This window comes from Sapajus apella, unplaced genomic scaffold, assembly GCF_009761245.1.
Source record: "Sapajus apella isolate SASKATOON/1434 unplaced genomic scaffold, GSC_monkey_1.0 scaffold1, whole genome shotgun sequence".
NCBI classification, from domain to species: domain Eukaryota; kingdom Metazoa; phylum Chordata; class Mammalia; order Primates; family Cebidae; genus Sapajus; species Sapajus apella.
Genome location: NW_022436941.1, coordinates 30,006,597 through 30,024,751, shown reverse-complemented (window position 1 = coordinate 30,024,751; position 18,155 = coordinate 30,006,597). Strand labels below are relative to the sequence as shown.

At 35.5% G+C, this 18,155-nt stretch overlaps 1 protein-coding gene across 1 annotated transcript in view; it reads right to left on the bottom strand.

Annotated features, from left to right (window-relative positions):
* TMEM232 (transmembrane protein 232) overlaps window positions 1-18,155 on the bottom strand; it is a 195,047-nt gene that overhangs the window by 65,990 nt on the left and 110,902 nt on the right. The window contains exons 9-10 of the mRNA XM_032274759.1: window positions 13,887-14,010; window positions 12,826-13,075 (exon numbers count right to left, since the gene is read on the bottom strand). Of these exons, the coding sequence (XP_032130650.1) occupies window positions 12,826-13,075; window positions 13,887-14,010 (374 nt within the window). The remainder of the gene's footprint in view (window positions 1-12,825; window positions 13,076-13,886; window positions 14,011-18,155) is intronic.

Sequence of the window (18,155 nt, the reverse complement as noted above, 5' to 3'; positions counted from 1 at the left end):
CAGATCCTAAGAAATAATTCTTATGGGTCATCTTTTATTATAATGATGGTTTCATGGCTAAGTGTATATATATGTCAAATTGATCCAACTGTAGAGGTTAAATATGCACATTTTATTGTATGCCAATTATTCCTCAATACAATTATTTTAGAAATCTAAAAAATAGATATATTTGGTTAACTTCTTTATATGCACATAATATGATCAATGATATTATACTTTTAGATCAGCATACAGAACTGTGAATGATTAAGATTGCCTCAATTATATTGCTAACATACATATACATTTTTTAAGGAGTAAAATATTTTCCATGTATAAAAAGCATAACCTTATCACTGAATATTTTCCTGAATAACCTTCACTAAGGTAAGAGGTATATTAAAGATTTAATAGAGTATCATTAAAAGTTTCAATTGGTTCTAAGATTCCAATTAACTTTCATTTACTTTTTAAAAAGGAATTCTTGCTCTGTGCTAATGTTTTTTCCTAAGTTAAAATGAATCAAAATGAAGCATACAAAGTTATTTCACAACTGTGACACATATTTCATTCACTACTATCACTGGAGAACCAGCTTAGAAAATCATTCTTAACAAATGAAAGGAAGAATGCCATATTTTACTTTTGTCATTCTGAGACAACATTAAATGGAAAATTCCTTGGGTTCCATGCACATGTCTTCACATCATATTATATTATTGGAATAAATTATTGTAAATCTAGGCAAAGATGCCAACACAACAAACTCCCAGCAAACTTAAGAAGTTAATTATAAGCCATATGGAAAATATGTTTTTCATGTACTACAAAAAATTACCACAAGAACTTGGCAGTAAGTAAAGAGATAAGGGATGACAGCAGGGTGGAGAGGTGGTGAAGGAAACCAATGTAATTATCTTCACATACTGGAAGGGCTTGCACGTGAGAAAAGGAATGGATTTATTTTGATTGACTCCAGGGCACAAAATTTAAGCCAAGGTTTGGAAACTATTGAAAGAAAAATTTCATTGCAATGTAAGGACAGATCTTTCCAAGTATAAAAGTGGAATGACCTGCTTTGGGGGTTCCAGAGTTCTACCTCTCTGTTGACTTTTAAACAGACTTTGTTCACTGTTTGCAAACATCTGGAAGAGATTTCTGCATTAGATGAGTGCTGTATCGTTGACAAGAGTTACTACTCTGAGATATTTTGGGTTCTATCATTCATCACCTATTTCTAAATATTTCACTCTCTTATACAAGATACACTAACGCAGTATCTGTTGGTTTCCCACAGAAGACGCTATTTTCCAGGTTTTATTATCACAACACAGACTCCAGATAATTCAAGCTTTTAAAAAAATCTATCAGTTTTTCACTCTGAAACCAAAGTAGGAATATAGGAAGACGATATTTCAAATGTAAAAGATAGAACACAAAGCTGTGTTTCCCTGTTAGTAGTTATATATAAGTCGTCAGAAATAAATACTAACACTCTGGATGCATAAAGGTCTTTAACAGCAATTAAGATAAATATTTTCCTTGTAATGAGAACATTTTACTATAATGTTTAACAGCTAAACATACAGGCTAGGTTTTCTCAAAGTATAACATAGAAAGTGTTTTAATGACGCAGACCTCTGGACCCCACCTTTTAAAAAGTCTGATGTAAAGTTCTAGAACAAGGTCCAGGAACTTACTATAAAAATATGTACCACACATGATATAGAGTCTGTGGCAAATAGTGCTGTAGGATAATGACTGTCTGAGAGAATTTCTCAATGTCACCTTTTGTACATTCTTCAACATGCAGATGAACTTTTTTAAAAATTTCATTAAAGGGACCATCTGGTTTAGTTAGTTTAGTATAGTGAGGCAGTTACTAGTATGGACTCCAAAATCAGCATGGCTGCATACGTCCCAAACGTACCATTTATTAATTATACTTCTTTGGACAAATATACTTTTATTGCCTCAGTTTTCTCATCTTGAAAATGTGGATTATATATATATATATATATATATATATATATATGTTATAATCTTGTTTTAATGATTAATGAGTTAAGTGATGCATCTTATGTGCCTAGAAAAATGCCTGGAACATTCAAAGAGATAAATAAATAAATAAATAAATAATATAAAGTTAATTATTAATATCCTTTATGAGCCATAAGTGCAAAATGCTTTTCAAAATCACAATCTCAACAGGGATCAAGTATAAATTTTGTATGTTTAAATAAATTAATTTTCATCACCTTCCCTTATAGTTTTCTAGCTCAAAATATTTCTTCTTAAGACTATGCTGAAAAAATTTGTATTTCAAATAAGGGTTTATTTAGGTACTTGAGCATATTCAAACCTTCCTGTAGCTCAACTCCATTAAGACATGTGTAGGATGGTTCTCCGTAAAAGGAATAATAAAAGTCAGACTCTTTGACTCAGATTTCAACCAAATGTTAAATGCATAAGTCATAACTGTAAGCATACAAAAATGTTTCTATTCAATTAAAAAAATACCACTTGGCACTTCAATCACTAGCCAGCGACCCCAACTTGAATTAATAGGCATTTTACTCTATGAAAAGCTTGTCTCACATAAACCTCAGAATGGAAAAGAGACATGTTAAATAGCCTTTCTGTCCTCTAGATTCTTCAAGTTCTGCTCCTTTATCAGATAAACAGGGGTCCCCAAACCTATCAGTCAGTGGCCTGTCAGGAACTGGGCCATACAACAGGAGGTGAGTGGCCAGCAAGTGAACATTACCACCTGAGTTCAACCTCTTGTCAGATCAGTGGCATCAGATTCTCACAGGAACATGAACCCTATTGTGAACTGTGCATGAGTGAGCTCTAGGTTGCAGCTCCTTATGAGAAGTTAACTCATGCCTGATGATCTGAGATGGAGCCGTTTCATCAAAACCATCCCCGCCCCACTCCACCCCACTGTCATTGGAAAAATTGCCTTCTAGGCAACTGGTCCATGGTGCCAAAAAGGTTGGGGATTGCTGAGATAATATCAAAGGAAAGTACCTTCATATTATCTTCATGGGAGTTGTATTCATCTGTTTTCACACTGCTATCAAAAACTTCACTGAGACTGGGTAATTTATAAATAAAAGAGGTTTAATTGACTCATAACTCTGCATGGCTGAGGAAGCCTCAAGAAACACACTCATGGTGGAAGGGGAAGCATCTTCTTCACAAAGTGGCAGGAGAGAGAAGAGCAAAGGAGAAACTTCCGAACACTTATAAAACCATCAGATCTCCTGAGAACTCACTCACTATGACAAGAACAGCAGGGGAAACTGTCCCCATGATGCAGTCACCTCCCACCGTAGACATGTGGAGATTGCAAGTCCCTCCCTCAACATGCGGAGATTACAATTGGAGAAGATTTGGGTGGGAACCCAGAGCTAAACCATACAAGGAGTCATTATTTTTGTTTCCTAGAATAATGCCTTCACAAATCCATGATTTAAATTGCTTCTTTGTAATAAAGGCTCTATGTAAAAATGGTCCATAAAAACATTATTTGAGACCAGGTGCAGGGTTTCATGCCTGTAATCCCAGCACTCTGGGAGGCCCATATGGGTGGATCACTTACTGCCAGGAGTTTGAGACCAGCCTGGGCAACATGGTGAAAACTGGCCTCTACTAAAAATACAAAAATTAGCCAGTCATGGTGGCACATGCCTGTAATCCCAGCTACTCAGGAAGCTGTGACACGAGAATTATTTGATACTATTTTAAATGATTTTCAATGTCATATATACCTTATACAAAAATAAAGTAAGCATCCTCCAGATATATGGTGTACATAGGAATAAGCATTATAAAAAGAAATAATTCTTCACTGATACTTTCTCACTATAATAATATTAACAAACTACATTAACAACTATAATATCTATTAACATTTACTGGACCTTTACTATGCACTAGGTAATATGCCATGTGTTTATATGTCTCCATAGTTTTTTCTCACCAACTGATATAAAAACCAAAGATCCAGTAGAAACAGGAAGTGGAAATCAAAAGTTTATGCCTGGGACTACAGACATGCACCACCACAGCCAGCTAATTTTTGTATTTTTAGTAAAGAAGTAGAAGTAGGGTGGGGCATTGCCTCACCAGGGAAGTGCAAGGGTGTGGGGAACTCCCTCCCCTAGCCAGGAGAAGCCCTGAGGGACTGTGCCATGAGAAACTGTGCTATCCAGCACAGATACTACACTTTTCCTGTGGTTTTTGCAACCCACAGACCAAGAGATTCCCTCGTGTCCTACACCACCAGAGCCCTGGGTATCAAGCACAAAACTAGGTGACTGTTCAGGCAAATATTGAGCTGGCTGCAGGAGTTTTTTTGTTTTTTTTTTTTTCACACCCCAGTGGTGCCTGGAATCCCAGCAAGACAGAACCATTCACTCCCCTGGAAAGAGGGCTGAAACGAGGGAGTCAAGTGTTCTTGTTCAGTGAGTTCCACTCCCATGAAGTCCAACAAGCCAAGAACCACCTGCTCAAAAGTCTTGCTGCCAGCACAACAGTCTGAAGTCAGCCTGGGACAATCAAGCTTGGTGGGGGGAGGGGCATCTGCCATTACCGAGGCTCCAGTAGGCAGTTTTCCCCTCACGGTCTTAAGGAAGCCAAACTTACTGCAGCACAGCAAAGCAGCTGTGCCCAGACTGCCTCTCTAGTTTTCTCCTCACTGGGCAGGGCATCTCTGAAAGAAAGGCAGCAGCTCCAGACAGGGGCTTATAGATAAAACTCCCATCTCCCTGGTCCAAAGCACCTGGGGAAAAGGGCGGCTGTGGGTGCAGTTTCAGCAGACTTAAACATTCCTGCCTGCCAGCTCTGAAGAGAACAGCAGATATCCCCACACAGCACTTAAGCTCTGCTAAGGGACAGACTGCCTCCTCAAATTGGTCCCTGACCCCCATGCCTCTTGAATGGGAGATACCTCCCAGCAGGGGTCAAGAGACACCTCACACAGAAGAGCTTTGGCTGGCATCAGGCAGGTACCCCTCTGGGATGAAGCTTCCAGAGGAAAGAGCAGGCAGCAATCTTTGCTGTTCTGCAGCCTCTACTGGTGATACTCAGGCAAACAGGGTCTGAGGTGAGCCTCCAGCAAATTCCAGCACACCTGCAGAAGAGGGGCCTGACTGTTAGAAGAAAAACTAGCAAACAAAATGTAGTAACATCAATATCAACAAAATGGATGCTCACTGAAAAACACCATCCAAAGGCCATCAGCATCAAAGATCAAACATAGATAAATCCACAAGGATGAGTTAAAACCAGCACAAAAATGCTAAAAAAATTCCAAAACCAGAATGCTTCTTCTCCTCCAAATGATCACAACTTCTCTCCAACAAGAGCACAAAACTGGACAGAGAATGAGTTTGATGAATTGACAGAAGTAGGCTTCAGAAGGTGGGTAAAAACAAACTCCTCTGAGCAAAAGGAGCATGTACTAATCTGATACAAGGAAGCTAAGAACCATGATAAAAGGTTATAGGAACTGCTAACTAGAATAATCAGTTTAGAAAAGAACATAAATGACCTGATGGAGCTGAAAAACACACCACAAGATCTTTATAAAGCATACACAAATATCAATAGCTTGATCAATAGCATTGATCAAGCTGTGAAAGGGTATCAGAGATTGAAGATCAACTTAATGAAATAAAGCCTGAAGACAAAATTAGAGAAAAAAAATAAAAAGGAATGAACAAAGCCTCCAAGAAATATGGAACTATGTGAAAAGACCAAACTTACAGTTGATTGGTGTACCTGAAAGTGATGGGGAGAATGGAACCAAGTTGGAAAACAGGCATCAGGATATTATCCAGGAGTACTTCCCCAACCTAGCAAGACAGGCCAACATTCAAATTCAGGAAATACAGAGAACATCACAAAGATACTTCTCAAGAAGAACAACCCCAAGACACATAATTGTCAGATTCTCCAAGGTTAAAATAAAATTAAAAAATGTTAAAGGCAGTGTAGTGATTCCTCAAGGATCTAGAAATAGAAATTCCATTTGACCCAGCAATCCCATTACTGGGTATATACACAAAGGATTATAAAATCATCCTATTATAAAGACACATGCACACGTATGCTTGTTGCAGTGCTGTTTACAATAGCAAAGATCTGGAAACAACCCAAATGCCAATCAATGATAGACTAGACAAGGAAAATGTGGCATATATACACCATGCAATACTATGCAGCCATAAAAAATGACAAGCTCATGTCCTTTGTATAGACGTGAATCTAGAAACCATCATTCTCAGCAAACTGACACAAGAACAGAAAAATAAACACCACATGTTTCCACTTATAACAATGAGAACACTTGGGCACAGGGAAGGGAACAACACTCACTGGGGTAGGTGTGGGGGGGGAAGGGGAGAAAAGGGGAGGGACAGCAGTGGCAGGGAAGCTGGGGAGGGATAACACCAGGAAAAATGCCTGATGTAAGTGACAGGGGCATGGAGACAGCAAACCACCATGGCATGTGTGTACCTATGCAACAATCTTGCAGGATGCAGGATGTTCACATGTACCCTAGAGTCTAAAGTACAATTTTAAAAAATGATGTTTGCCACATATGTTTTATAGGCACTCTTCATTAAATTAAGGAAGCTCCCTTCAAATAAAATGTTAAAGGCAGCCAGAGAGAAAGGTCAGGTTGCCAACAAAGGAAAGCCCATCAGACTAAAAACAGATCTTTCTGCAGACAACCCACAAGCCAGAAAAGAGTAGGGGCTGACATTCAATATTCTTTAAAAAGAAATTTTTAACACAGGATTTCATATCCAGCCAAACTAAGCTTCATAAGTGAAGGAGAAATAAAATCCTTTACAGACGAGCAAACGCTAAGGGATTTTGTCACCACCAGGCCTGCCTTACAAGAGCTCCTGAAGGAAGCCCTAAATATGGAAAGGGAAAACTGGTACCAACCACTGCAAAAACACACCAAAATATAAAGACCAACAACACTATGAAAAAACTGCATCAACTAATGTGCAAAATAACCAGCTAGCATCATGATAATAGGATCAAATTCACATGTAACAATATTAACCCTAAATGTAAATAGGCTAAATGCCCCAATTAAAAGACACAAACTGGCAAATTGGATAAAGAGTCAAGCCCCATCAGGGTACTATATTCAGGAGACTGATCTCATGTGCAAAGACACACATAGGCTCGAAATAAAGGGATGGAGGAAGTTTTATCAAGCAAATGGAAAGAAAAAAAAAAGCAGAGGTCGCAATCCTAGTCTCTGATAAAACAGACTTTAAACCAACAAAGATCGAAAAAGACAAAGAAGGGCATTACATAATGGTAAAAGGATCAATGCAATAAGAAGAGCTAACTATCTTCAACATATATGCACCCAATACAGGAGCACTCAGATTCATAAAGCAGGTTCTTAGAGACCTACAAAGAGACTTGGACTCCCACACAATAATAGTGGGAGGCTTTAACACCCCACTGTCAATGTTAGATAGATCAATGAGACAGAAAATCATCAAGGATGATCAGGATTTGAACTTAGCTCTGGACCAAGTTCACCTAATAGACATCTACAGAACTCTCCAACCCAAACCAATAGAATATACACTCTTCTCAGCACCATATCATGCTTATTCTAAAACTGACCACATAATTGGAAGTAAAACACTCCTCAGCAAATGCAAAAGAATGGAAATCATAACAGTCTCTCAGACCACAGTGCAATCAAATTAGAACTCAGAATTAAGAAACTCACTCAAAATCGCACAACTACATGAAAACTAAACAACATGCTCCTGAATGACTACTGAGTAAATAATGAAATTAAGATATAAATAAATAAGTTCTTTGAAATCAATGAGAACAAATGCACAATGTAGCAGAATCTCTGGGACACAGCTAAAGTAGTGTTAACAGGAAAATTTATAGTACTAAATGCCCACATAAAAAAGTGAAAAATATCTACAATCGACACCCTAACAACACAGTTAAAAGAACTAGAGAAGCAAGAGCAAACAAATTCAAAAACTAGCAGAAGACAAGAAATAACTAAGATCAGAGCAGAACTGAAGGAGACAGAGACATGAAAAACCCTTCAAAAAATCAACAAATCCAGGAGTTGATTTTTGAAAAGATTAACAAAATAGATAAGCTGCTAGGCAGACTATTAAAGAAGAAAAGAGAGAAGAATCAAATTGGCAATATAAAAAATGATAAATGATATCACCACTGATACCACAGAAATACAAACTACCATCAGAGAATACTATAAACACCTCTATGCAAATAAACTAGAAAATCTAGAAGAAATGGATAAATTCCTGGACACATACACTGTACTAAGACTAAACCAGGAAGAAGTTGAATCCCTGAATAGAACAATAATAAGTTCTGAAATTGAGGCAGTAATTGATAGCCTACCAACCAAAAGAAGCCCAGAACCATAGGAAATCATAGCTGAATTCTATCAGAGGTACAAAGAGGAGCTGGTATCATTCCTTCTGAAACTATTCCAAACAATAGAAAAAGGGAGACTCCTCCCTAAGTCATTTTACGGGGCCAGCATCATCCTGATACCAAAATCTGATAGAGATACCACAAAAAAAGAAAATTTCAGGCCAATATCCCTGATGGATGTCAATGCAAAAATCCTCAACAAAATCAGGCAAACTGAATCAGGCAGCATATAAATAGCTTATCCACCATGATCAAGTTGGCTTCATCCCCAAGATGGAAGCCTGGTTTAACATACACAAATCAATAAACGTAATCTATCACATAAACAGAACCAATGACAAAAATCACATGATTATCTCAATAGATGCAGAAAAGGCTTTGATAAAATTCAACACCCCTCCATGCTAAAAACACTCAAAAACCTGGGTATTGATGGAACACATCTCAAAATAATAAGAACTACTAATGACAAATCCATAGCAAATATCATACTGAATGGGCAAAAGCTGGAAGCATTCCTTTTGAAAACTGGCACAAGACAAGGATGCCTCTCTCACCACTCCTATCAACATAGTATTGGAATTTCTGGCCTGGGAAATCAGGCAAGAGAAAGAAATAAAGGGTATTCAAATACGAAAAGAGAAAGTCAAATTGTCTCTGTTTGTAGATGACATATTTGTATATTTAGAAAACTCCATCGTCTTAACCCCAAGACTCCTCAAACTGATAAGCAACTTCAGCAAAATCTCAGGATACAAAATCAATGTGCAAAAAATCACAAGCTTTCCTATACACCGATAATAGACAGCCAAATCATGAGTGAACTCCCATTCACAATTGCTAGAAGGAAATTAAATACCTAGGAATACAACTTACAAGGGCCATGAAGGACCTCTTCAAGGAGACCTACAAACCACTGCTCAAGGAAATAGGAGAGGACAAAAACAATTGTAAATATATTCCATGCTCATGGGCAGGAAGAATCAATATCATGAAAATGGCCACACCGCCCAAAGTAGTTTATAGATTCAATGCTATTCCCATCACGTTACCACTGAATTTCTTCACAGAATTAGAAAAATCTACTTTAAATTTCATATGGAACCAAAAAGAAGCCCATATAGCCAAGACAATCCTAAAGAGAGAGAACAAAGCTGGAGGCAACCTGCTACCTGACTTCAAACTATACTACAAGGCTACAGTAACAAAAACAGCATTGTACTGGTACCAAAACAGATATATAGACAAATGGAACAGAACAGAGGTCTCAGAAATAACAGCACACATCTACAGTCACCTGATCTTTGACAGACCCGACAAAAACAAGCAATAGGGGGAGGATTCCCTATTTAATAAACAGTGTTGAGAAAACTGGCTAGCCATATGCAGAAAACTGAAACTGGACCCCTTCCTTACACATTACACAAAAATTAACTCAATTGGATTAAAGACTTAAATGTAAGACCTAAAACCATAAAAACCCTAGAAGAAAACCTAGGCAATACAATTCAGGATATAGGCATGGGCAAAGACTTCATGATTAAGACACCAAAAGCAATGGCATCAAAAGCCAAAATTGACAGATGGAATCTAATTAAACTAAAGAGCTTCTGCACAGCAAAAGAAATTATCATCAGAGTGAAGAGGCAACCTACAGAATGGGAGAAAATTTTTGCAATCTATCCTTCTGACAAAGGCCTAATATCTAGAATCTACAAGAAACTTAAACAAATTTACAGGAAAAAAAAAACAACAACAACCCCATCAAAAAGTGGGTGAAAAATATGAACAGACACTTCTCAGAAGAAGACATTTATGGGGCCAACAAACATATGAAAAAAAAGCTCATCATCACAGGGCATTAGAGAAATGCAAATCAAAACCTCAATGAGATACCATCTCATACCAGTTAGAATCTTGATCATTGAAAAGTCAGGAAACAACAGATGCTGGAGAGGATGTAGAGAAATAGGAATGCTTTTACATTGCTAGTGTGAGTGTAAATTAGTTCAACCATTAAGAAAGATAGTGTGGTGATTCCTCAAGGATCTAGAACTAGAAATACCATTTGACCCAGTAATTCCATTACTGGGTATATACCCGAAGAATTGTAAATCATTCTACTATAAACACATGCACACATGTTTATTGCAACATTATTCATAATAGCAAAAACTTGAAACCAACCCAAATGCCTATCAATGATTGACTCAATAAAGAAAATGTGTCACATTTACATCATGGAATACTATGCAGCCATAAAAAGAATGAGTTCATGTTCTTTGCAGGGATGTGGATGAAGCTGGAAACCATCATTCTTAGCAAAGTAACACAGGAACAGAAAACCAAACACTGCATGTTCTCACTCATAAGTGTGATTTAAACAATGAGAACACAGGGATGGGAACATCACACACCAGTGCTTGTCGGTGGTGGAGGGAGGAAGGAAGGGAGGGCGTTAGGACAAATACCTAATGCATGCGGGGCTTAAAACCTAGATGACAGGCTGATGGTTGCAGCAAACCACCATGGCACATGTATACCTATATAACAAACCTGCACGTTTTGCACATGTATCCCAGAACTTAAAGTATAATAATAAACTTGTTAAAAATCATACTGTTAAGGAGGAAAAAAAATGTGAGTTTTGTGAATGTCCGCAGAAACATTTAATCCCATCATCATAAGGTTATGTAAGAGTTCGGAGGACATGACCAAAGGGAAGCCAAGAGGTTTCTGGGAGTAAAGGTTCTTCCCATAGAGGGCCTTTTCTGGACCTGCCACTAGAAGTCAGGAAAAACTAACCTACATAGCCAGACAAGAATTGACGGCCAAAAATGTAGATGAGTCTGTTTAGTAAAAATCATGTATTGAGCTGTTATATATGAAAATTTCTGACATTCCCAATAATTAAAATTGTGAACAGGAAAAGAAATGAATACCTGTATCTTCACTTCATTAATAATATAAACATGAAAGAAATATAATTTGCATACTTAAGAATAAAGATCTGTTTAAAATTGGCACCAATAAAAAAATAAAAGCTTAAAAAGAGGGAAAAGGTCGACCTAACTCCACTTAGAAATGCTGGGTTTCAATCTATTGATTAAGCAAAAAATATATTGAAAGCAATGTAAATAAAATTTCTGAGAATGAAATTTTCATCTACTTCTAAAGTCTTACTATTTAAAATTATATTTAAGCATAAATTCCCCAAAATCAATGAATTGTGGTTCTGGCTAAAGATTATATCTTACCTCTTTCAATATTTTCAAAATCTTGCAATTATATCTGAAATTAAATGATTTATTTAATTATGTTACAAATCCACTATCATAATTATGTGTTATCATGCTAGATGCTGGGTTAATGAAAATGTAATTCAGACATGATTCTTCAGTCTCCATTATCTTAGCATTTAATGGAAGTGAGAGTCACATACACAATAGACTACAACAATATACAAACTGCAATTATTTGTCTCAATAAACCTATAAAGTTTTATTCAACCAAAAAAGACTAATATTGTCCCCATAGTACTCTTTGAAAAATCAAAGTATTTTATTCTATTATCTCTCATAAATACAAAGGCAAAATGACCTTTAGTCTTGAGACATAAGATAGCTACTATTTGATGGACTATAAGATGTCAGATATAACTATTGTACTAGAATAATTGAGTGAAGTAATTGTAGAGAATTCCTCTGGGCAGGAAAAAAACAAGAGGGAAACAGTAAATGCCTAGAGAAAATGGAGGAGAGAAGATAAATCCTATGGGGAACAAAATAAAAATAAAGAGGAAATAAACTTCATATATATTACCCAGGTTTGCTTAAATGCAGCTTTCGTTTTCAAGAAATATAATTTGAATAATCAGTCAACTGAATCTAGTTTCCATTTCAGTTGTTTTAAAATTACTGATAAAAACTTTCTAACTGGGTGTGGTGGCTCACGCATGTAATCCCAGAACTTTGACTGACGTGGTAGATCACTTGAGGTCAGGAGTTTGAGACCAACCTGGCCAACATGGCAAAACCCCGGCTCTACTAAAAATACAAAACTTAGCCAGGCGTGGTAGCAAGTGCTTATAGTCCCAGCTGCTCAGGAGGCTGAGGCAGGAGAATCGCTTGAACCAGAGGAGGAGGTTACAGTGAGCAGAGATCGTGCCACTGCACTGCAGCTTAAGTAACAGACTGAGTGACACTTGGCCTTAGTAAATATATATATGTTATATACTTTAAATTTTAGGAATTTAAAATTTTTTTCTATTTCTAAATATTAACTTTTGTAAAATGCTTGTTACTATATATAGACAGGGACACTTAAAAAATTACTCTCAAAGTGTAAAAACAATCTACTTACAATTATCTGACATTTTGGAAGAGAAATATTCCAAAAGACTTAAAATACTTGTTTCCTTTAATTCTGGCTGTACTGATTTGTCCAGGTGTAAAATATATTTTCGGGAACTTTTACAGTGACAGAAACCGATCAAAGCAGTTTTTCGCAAATCAGAAGTGGCCGCATACATGCAGATTTCTGCAAGAATTACTGTATATATGTAGACTACATTCCAGGCCCAGGAAAAATCTTCTACCTTGCAACTTTCCTCCTGAAATAAGAAAATAGATATTTGATCATCAAAGTATGTCTTTGCATATTAATAACTATATAGTGTACTTATAATAACTATCTTCAAACTTTATGGGGTTGTTAAAAGACCACAATAAAATAATATTTCTAAATGTGTTCATTCAAAAACAGGTTTGCCATGAATAGACTGCATAACATACAGTTCAAAGAATAAAAAATATAAATAGCTAATAATTATATAAAAAACAACTTTGCAATTTACGTAGCAGTTAATGGAATGAAAATTAATCCAATGAGATACTATTTCCCATATTACATTCAAAAGGAATCTTTTGATATACAGCTCAATTCTAGGTGTGACAATTTCATTTATTGTTCATAGGAATGCAAGAAAGTTATTAATATATCTTATGGAAAGTAATTTGGACATCTGTCCTAAAAACTTGGAAAGAAACTTCATAGTCTTTCACTTGGTATAGCCTACTCTAAAGAAACAGAAGTGTACATAGAGATTTTATGTAGGACAATAACAATTCAACATTACTTCTAATTAACTGTGAACAATTAGAAACAAATTTAATAATCAACAATACAGAAATGTTTCCATAAGTTATCTTACCTCAACCAAAATACAAATTTTAATATTATGTAATGAAAATGAAAAATGTTTATGATAAACGGTTAAGGTGAATTTGCTTTTATATTTAATTAAAATTATTATTACAGTTATACACATTATATGCCCTAATAGGATATACAATTTAAATAGTGGCAAAAATAAAATCTCTTTCTCTTCAGTTCTCTTTTCTCATATAAATTAGCAATGTTACCTGATTTTGAACAGACATAATGCTTGAAACAAAATCTTTCACTAGGTCCATTAAAGCTTTCAAGCAGCCCATGTTTAATTTGGCAGCCTCCCCAAGGACCAATAAAGCCAGTACTGAATCCAACCTGAAAATTTTATGGACAAAAGGATAAAGATTGTAATGGAAAATAATAATAATCAACTTTTTAATGTAAAAAAAGGTAATAGGCCAGAGGAAAGACATGTCTGGATTACCAGATATATTTATTTTCAATAAATATTAGTATTGGCTCTCACTTATGGTAAAAATCTGCAAAGAGGAGGCACATTTAGGTAAGATGTTTGAGTTCAGAGTAGTGCTCTGATGAATCTGAGTAATAAATACTACAAATAATCACATTTCTTCATAGATCCTGAACAACAAGCAATCAGGGGCTCTGGTTCTAGAGTGCCCCCCAAAATTCACAATAGGTTTTAATTTTTAACCTCTTGCAACTGATTCCATGAGGTGACTTTCAACAGATGATTTTCTTCTCCAAAGACAGCAATTTTTTAAAGATGGGCTTTCTCTAAGATACTCCAAAGATTCAACATTCTTTGCTTTTGCAAAAAGTACAATTTCTCAAAATAAAATTTATATTTCACATGAACAAAAGACTAAGCATTATTTTTTAAATATTATAAAAACTGGGAAATCACACAATAATGTGTTAGTTATAAATGTACGTATATTTTGAAGGTTTTGAAAATTACAAATCTGTGATTTTTTTACTTAAATAAAAAATAGTTTGAAAGAGAACGGATAAGAATGCAATTAAAAATGTTTTGTGCCTATAGCTGTTTATTGCCTTGATTTGTATGCAATTAATACATTTAAAAGTTAGTATATTTTACAAGAATAGTTGAATTTCACAACTGTGATATTTCAGGCCCATAAGTTCAAGGTCATCATCATTTTCTAAATCAAACTTTTCTGATTATGAAAATTAAAGACAATTCTTTACATTATATAGGGCTTTACAGATGTTGATGTGCTTTCACATAAATTATTTCATTTGATTTGAAAAACAATTTTTGACACCTTTAAGATCTTTTAAGACCTGTTTTCATATTAGAAAACTGAGACATTAATAGGTCTGAGGGACTTATCTGAGTTTCCTTTTTAAGCTAGGTTAGTTGTAACTCAAGTGTTCTCTCATCAAGAAGTATTTTCTGTCTTGCAATTCAGCTTCTAAACCATTACATAAATGTCCATATGTAACCTTAGTGTTGCAGGCGCTGCCTATTGCCCACCTAATACTATTTGTCTCCTTTTCTAATAGAACCTGAATTTTGTTCAAGATGACAAGATGCTCAATTAAGTTTGCTCCCTCAAGATGGAATTCTCTGTATCTTGACTGGAGTAGTGATTACATGAATGTACGCATTTGCCCTGTGTACATTAATGTAGGAAGTTCATGGTATCTAATTTATATTTCAGTAAGTTTGATTAAAATTGACTGCCTAGATTCCCTTGAAGTTTAGAATAGCCCTACGTGTAGATTTGGTTAATGAGCTATAAATGGAAGCATATTATGAAGGCTTCCAGGTAAGCTATTATTTTTCTGGTGAAGACAAAAAATTTTTAATTAAATAACAGGTGTTATTTTACTCCTTGCTCATCCTCTTCCTCCTGCTTGTAATGCATATATTGCATGATACCAGAGACACAGCAGCCTTCTTACAACAAGGAGGATAAAAATCACCTGCTATACATGACAGAAAAGGTAACTAGAAGAAGCTTGGGTCTTGAAGATTTCCTTAGCACTGCACTACTTGTCATGTGCAATAAAGAAAGTCCTGTTTGGTTATGCAAATGTAGTCAAGTTTCTGCAAAATGAAGAAGATAAAATCTCATGAACATGAACTTTAGAGTCAGAAACATCAAGATGAAATCTTAGCTTTGCCACTAATTAGGTACATGTTATAGGACAACTTATGTACCCTATCCCAATCTTAATTTACTTGTCTGTAAAGAAAACACAGCAAAACTCACTTTTTAGAGACTTTTGTGAGATTTGAATGAAATGCTCTATGTAAGATGACTAGGTCCAGAATGCTAAATTGTATTCAATTATATACTATTTGTTTGAAGTAAAAAAGATATGAGTTCGATAACTTTCTCATTAAAGTCATAGAGTGACTGGAAGAAGAATTCTGTCCCAATGACCACCAAGATAGAGGATAAGTCATTCCCCAGACTACTTATCATTTATACTTCACATTATAGTCAATTAAAAGAGAAGATACTCATAGAGTTCATAAAACTTCTTTTCCATTGAATATACTTCATAATCAGGAGGTTTTCATTTTTCTTTTCTCTTTTCAATCTGGAAAATTAAAGCTAACCTAGGGTAGTCTCATTGAACTATGGATTGAGAAAGATCCATCAGTGTCAGCCACTTATGGTAGGGAAATGCTTCACCAGAAACACACTATTTTTAATTAATTCTGCTAATCACAAAATTGTCTGTGAATGAAAATGCTTTCATCAAAAACAGAAACATTTATACTTATGAACTGCAGTTTGTTAAAAACTAAAGTAAAATTGAAAATCAATGCCATAGAAAGAAGAACTCAAATTGGATTGGGCTAGAAATTTTCATACAGCACTAGCTTCTTTGTGAACTCATTAAAATACAGAAAGTCTCAAGTATCCGCATATTGACTTGGTTTCACATTGCCGTGAAATTAAAGTTATACAAAATAATATGTAAGTATAATATATTTGCTCTAATTTTGTAAATAAAGAAACTGAGCTGAGGTTTACTTGTCCAAAATAACAATATATACATACATGCACACATTTATAGAGGTTAGGAACATCAGCATTTAAAAGTTTTCTTAGGTTCTTCTTACTCCTCTATATCCATTTTCTCAATTACTAGATTTTATTTTTTTCATGGAATTAAAATGTCTCTAAGTAGTAACCCTTGCACAACTTATTTCAACATTGCTATAAATATTTCAGAAAGCACAGACAATATCAAAAATTCACATGATCCTGAAAACAGAAGGAAAGAGACGTCACTAATAATATCAACTTACAGAGAATTTCCATAAACCATAAAGTTGACGAAGCTGAAAGCAGTAAGGAGCAACCACATGCCACTTCTTGAAACACAGCAGCCTTGTTTTCCCCAAAAGAGAGTAAAACAAAAAATATTTTAAAGAAAAAAATTATCTCTACTGTTTTGCATAGAATCTCACAGAAAGTACAGCTAATCCTTTATCTTGAGGCCCTGATTTTTTTAAGTAGCAAGAGAGTATTATTTCTGGGCTCATCCTTATCTCCCCATATTTATTCAGAGATGATAACATCCAGTATCAATATATAGTACCTATAGGTATGTGGGATGAGAGAAGACAGGAGTGGGGATGATAAAATTGGAATACAGAAGTGCATTTTCTCCTCACAGGTAGACTATCAAAGAGTAAGGAGAACACAGGAAGCTCCCTGATAACATCACACACTGAGTGTTGTAATTTTTACCAACTTTGTTATGAATGCTGTGAACACAAACTTTTTATTTAAAAATATCCTTTTACCATATTTCTCCTGGTTCTAGAAAAAGTAACTGGAAAGTGAAGAAGAGGGATCTACACAAGACCAGTGAAAATAGCCTTTAGCAAAGGCTAAAGAAAATATCAGTCTCAAAATCAGAGAAGGTCATAATTCTGAAAATGATTTCTCACAGGAACCAGAAGTTATTTTTACAAGACCTTTATGCATCTTTAATAAAGCTCAGGATAATAAACCACAATGAAAAGCCTTGATGCTGAGATGAAAGGTAGTAGAGTAAGATAAAAGATTTCAAGGAAATTAACATGTAAAAATATAATTAAAATCCATAGTTGAGGAAGTTAACTGCAGAATAACACTTGAAAGAGGAAACTTGAGAAAGCCTTTCATAATTTAGAGGAAAATGTGGAAAGTATATCTATTACTAATTATTATTGAAACAGACAAAAATCAAGGAAAAATGTGGTAGTCCTACAGAAGGAAGAAAGGAAGGAAGGAAGGAAAGAAGGAAGGAAGGATGGAAGGAAGGAAGGAAGGAAAGAAGGGAGGAAGGGAGGAAGGGAGGAAAGGAAGGAAGGGGGAAGGGGGAGGGGAGGGGGAGGGGATGAGGGAGGGGAGGGGAGGGAGGGCAATTTAAAGTTATGAAGTAAATGAGGCCCAACTAAAGAATAACCGTTCTAATAACAAAAAGTCCAAAATTGAATGCAGGTGTCCACAAGATATATGGGA